This window comes from Bactrocera neohumeralis, unplaced genomic scaffold, assembly GCF_024586455.1.
Source record: "Bactrocera neohumeralis isolate Rockhampton unplaced genomic scaffold, APGP_CSIRO_Bneo_wtdbg2-racon-allhic-juicebox.fasta_v2 cluster09, whole genome shotgun sequence".
In the NCBI taxonomy this organism is placed as follows: domain Eukaryota; kingdom Metazoa; phylum Arthropoda; class Insecta; order Diptera; family Tephritidae; genus Bactrocera; species Bactrocera neohumeralis.
In genome coordinates, this window is record NW_026089622.1 from 11070240 (window position 1) to 11075015 (window position 4776).

Here is a 4776-nt window from a genome sequence, read left to right on the forward strand (position 1 = left end):
CAATGACTGTCCACAGTAGTGACAGCTCTTCCGAAAATTTAATTTCTTCAGTAGAAATACCCATTAACGTCTTCAAGAACCAAATTTTCATATCAGAAGATTCCAAAAATTCATACAAATTCGAAATAGTTTTCCCTACGTACCATAGGCACTTAATAACTGAAACAACCTACAATGAAGAATCGCTAAAATCGCTTTTAAAGAAATATCTTAATCCATCGGTAATCAATGGTATAAAAACCACAGAGCACATTATGCTAAAAATCCAATCAATCTACCCTCTACATTTCGCAAATTACAAAATTCGTTTCACACAAATAGTAGTTGAAGATATTACTCAGACCGAGGCCCAAGATAAAATAATAATACTAGAAAATTAAGAGGATCATATTTGATAAGAATCTTTAATGAAACTATAAGAATAAATAACATGAATTTTACAACTTTAGAACAACATTGCTTGAGACCACTGCCTGCTTTAATCCAACATTCAAACTCAAATTCAGAGTTCGAGGAAGTTCTATCCTTAAAACTTATGAAAGAGCTTAATATAAAAAACATTAAAAAAATAAGTTCTATGAATCTTTTAGTGAAATCCAGTTTATTCACTCATTTTGGGCTATTAGCCCTAGTACTTACCATAATTGCAATTTTCAGATGCAAAAAGCGCGTAAAGCCTGAAATAATTATTAGCAAACCGGAATCATTTCAAATGCCAGTAATTAAAAGGACGCAGCATAGAAGTCTTAACGACATCCCATTTTTTTAATTAATCAAGCGGGGACGCTTGATATTTCGGAGGGAGGAGTTAACACAATATTTTATGAACTTCTACATAAATTCCATTCCCACATTATATGCTAGAAACATACAAACCGTTTGCATACTTTGGAGTCCTATTGCAACCAAAAGTGCGACTGCGCTAAACGCGCATCCGCTAAATTCTTAAGTGAGCGAAACACGCGCAACCATGTCTTCTCCCCCAAAACCAAATAGCTGCAGGTGAGCGCTACACGCGCAAACCCTTTTAGCTGACCAAGCATCTTTGGTCACGTAGGCCGGCTCAAGCATAGGTTAGATTATAAACCTTAAAGTTAAGTGTAGTCAGTTTTGTAATAAAGCTCAACAGAAGCACATAGTGCTGCTTATAAAAACGCATTGTTTTATTTTTTATGTTATATTTGAAAGAGTTTTCAATATTGTCCGATGTCCCTTTAAGTTTGTGGACATAACTGGTCTGTAAAATAATAATATATAAATGTAAATAGTAATTTTTAAGATGTTGATATTATAAATAATGTTTTTTACCATAGATTGTGCGAACTCAGGTTTCTCTAACATTTCTTCCCTCAAAGTTTTGAATAGGTAAAAGGCTTGCTACCTGGTCGAGAGCCTCGTCTTTTTCCTCTCCGGTCATGAGGCACACCGATCGCTCAATTTTTTTTAAATGCACCTTACATTCCCTAATCAGGGAACTCTGTGCTAGCATTTCCGATCTATCTATCGACTGTGAAAATACAAATAAATTATTTTATTTGTAATTATATCTTTATATATAAATATTTACTTTTTGTTCCACTGTTTCCAATTTGTCCGTAATTTGTTTCTGATGCCCTGTTATCAACACTTGTCCATTATTTAGTGAACCTAATGTATCGAATAATATCTGTTGCTATGAATTTTAAAAAAGAGCCGCATTAATATCTAAATTGTAAAACTTATAGAATATTTACTTACATTTGATTCTAAAGTATGTATCTTATCCAATATTTCTCTCTGCTTTCCCAGAATTTGTCTTAGAATGGCCGTCGTATTTAATTTTTGAGTTGGTACATTCTCCTTATCTTGTGAAGGGGTTGAGGTTGTTGATACGTTGTCTTTTATACTATATAACTTCCTTGGGATCAATATCTGATGATCTGAAATATATATTTAAATATTATTAATGGAATACGACTGCCTTATATTTCTGTTTTCTCACCATTTTCTTCTTGGCTTTCAAAGATTGATTCGCCAAACATATTGCTTGTAGAGCTCATGTAAAATTAAAATTTTTATTAAATTTATGTTATTAAAATCATTTAAGCAGAATGTGCGGGTTGTTGCGAAAAATCGTGTAAGAGATGATGCAAAAGAGGAATGAGAAGAAACTGTTCGACGTGAGGAATGCAAAAATATTTATAATCAATATCTTCTCTTGAAATTTCAATAACGTCAGCACTTAACTGACTAGCCAAAACAATTCCAAGACTATTGGCAGACTCAAAAGGAGTCTCAAAATAGTTTTCTAACTTCTTAAAAGCGTTACATATATATTTATTAGCATTGGATGAAGTTTTAATGTTTATTACTTTCATTGGTCCAAATTTTTTGCTAAAAAATAAAAATCCTTTCCTTTATTTGGATTAATTTCAAATGATCTTACTTCTGAGCCCATATTAAAATCCCCGCTGAATATATGCCTTTCATTGAGGTGTAAGAATACTTGTTGCAAAATTTTGATTGGCTTATTAACTATTTTTTTAAGAAATCGCATATAATTTTCAAACTTATATGCTGAAAAGGAATCTAATGGACCAAACTGTTTTACACACTCAGACAAATGGAGCAAACCATGGATAGTAAAACTAACCAACTCATCTCCATATATGGTCCCAAAATAATTTACAAAATCATTTAATACTTCTTGATGCAACAGTAAAAAATGATAGTATGAATCGCCATTAACACAATCGTTTAGGAGATAAATTCCAGTTTATAATAAAAATTGCCGAAACTCAGTTGATTTCCAATGATTAATTTCGTCTAAGCTTCTAACTATACGGCCAAATTCCGAGGGGATAAATTGAGTGATATAGTTAATTTTTTCATTAATCCCTTTTATATCACTTTTTTTAATAGTAACTTTAAAAGTTTTTTAGTGACTCCTAGATCAACTAAATGCATGGAATCTAAAGGAAATTGTGACACCATTCCGAACCCCGATTCTTCCACAATACATTTTTTTTGTTTTAAATTCATTGAGATGATTAGATGGACTAGTCCTTAAGGCATAAGTTAAATCTGTCCGAGGTGAACCAACTTTTTTTGAGAAACATACTCGTCTGTCTTTGTATATACCCTCCTGACAACATTTTGGGCAACCATTTTTACCATTATGTGGAATAACACTTGTAACAAAACCCTAGCTGGTGTATCACATGAAAATAAGCTAACATAAAATTTTTTTAAAGTGCAGTTTTGACCAACTTGAATTCCCTTTTTCCTTAACAGCTTTACTTCTGAACAAAACGCTGCCATAAACGAATTGATATTATCAGGTTTTTTAAAACCAGAAAAGCAAGCAATCAGAAATGGTGTCACATTTGGTAAGTTTGAAATAGCACCAATTATGGGCCATAAAACTCGGTTAGAACTTTTAAAAAGTTTTAAACCATCAATACCTATATCAATTAATATTTCTTCTAAATTCTCAAAAATATTTGCGGTGTTAGAAAGAAAAAAGTTTTGTATGCCAATATAGAGGAATTCTCCATTAGACATAGTTTTAATGTTAGCTCTTTGCCTGCCTGTGTTCAAAAGGGGTTTTGCAGAAAGGGGTAAATCATTAACTCCTATCTTACGCAAAGTTTTTAATAAGTCTTCTAAAGAATTTTGAGAGATATTATTTCTAATAGCCCACAACCTAATCTCATTTGCTTTCTTCTCAATTTCTAACTTGCTATCTTGGGACAAAGAATCTCTTAAGGAAACTGAAGTATCTATTGCTAAATGTCTAAAAGTTTCATTTGAAATTTCGCAATTCACAACATCACTATTTTCGTCATTTTCTTTTGCAACATATTTCATCGTATTTATGAGTTCACTATTCTGCGCACTATTTAACTTCCCCGCACATTCCACTAAATTTTTATATTTTATTATTTTGGATTTGAAAATCCTTTTTTCTTTACATAAATGATTTTGAAATGTCGTTTTTTTCATTTTTACTTATCTTTTCTTGATAATATAGTAAACTGTAGATTTAATCACACAACATAAATCACTTAAACAACGCACGAAATATAATAATTCGATTTAGAATTCACTGAATTAACGCGCAACACTTCTCGTTTGTGGCAAGAATAACAGTAAACATTTTTTTGCGCAACATTTTATAAACGTACATATATTTAATTGTATGTATCTCTTTTTACAGGGTTGCTTTTCTGCATACAGATCAGTGTTGATAAACGATGTTTAGTGTTGAAAAGTGTTTATTTAAAAAAAAATCAACATTGACAGTCATTTTAAATTTCATTTTACTGTCAATGATGACAGTGTTGAATAATTAAGCTATTTCATCCTTACATATATACCAACCAATGTCTGAATCTCACGTTTTGTCGAAGAGTCAATGTGTCGAAGAACTGACGCGACGACAAAGCGTCACAACATTGTGTTGTTGGTGGAAAATCTGAGCTGTGCCGAAAACACAAACGAACGATCGCCAATTGCCACTGCTTCCCTTGCCGCTGTAACAGCTTCTCCAGCAAACCAGTGTAAATATGTGGGAGCTTACATACATATCGACACAGATTTTTGCTAGCGTCGTAAAAATATACATATGTATATATACATATATGCTACATATAGACTACGTATAGACTACTAAGTATAGACTGCGTATCGCCCATATATTCCACAATAATAATAATAATATAGCGTGGTGATCGTAACCACGGCCTGTATCGCCACGGCGACAATCATGTTTACCCGCGTCTATAGATGTTTCAC

At 32.3% G+C, this 4776-nt stretch overlaps 1 protein-coding gene across 1 annotated transcript; it reads right to left on the reverse strand.

The window, feature by feature from the left end:
- Positions 1-1064: 1064 nt before the first annotated feature.
- LOC126764491 (uncharacterized) lies at positions 1065-4455 on the reverse strand. The gene is made up of 5 exons (XM_050482199.1): positions 1982-4455; positions 1738-1919; positions 1568-1672; positions 1309-1507; positions 1065-1237 (listed from the first exon to the last, which is right to left on the reverse strand). The coding sequence occupies exon 1, from the start codon at positions 3982-3984 to the stop codon at positions 3058-3060; it is 927 nt and encodes a 308-aa protein (XP_050338156.1). The 5' UTR covers positions 3985-4455; the 3' UTR covers positions 1065-1237; positions 1309-1507; positions 1568-1672; positions 1738-1919; positions 1982-3057.
- Between the last annotated feature and the right edge of the window lie 321 nt (positions 4456-4776).

Excerpts from the sequence above, each read along its gene's own strand:
- LOC126764491 (XM_050482199.1), bottom strand. The coding sequence starts at position 3,984 with ATGAAAAAAACGACATTTCAAAATCATTTATGTAAAGAAAAAAGGATT.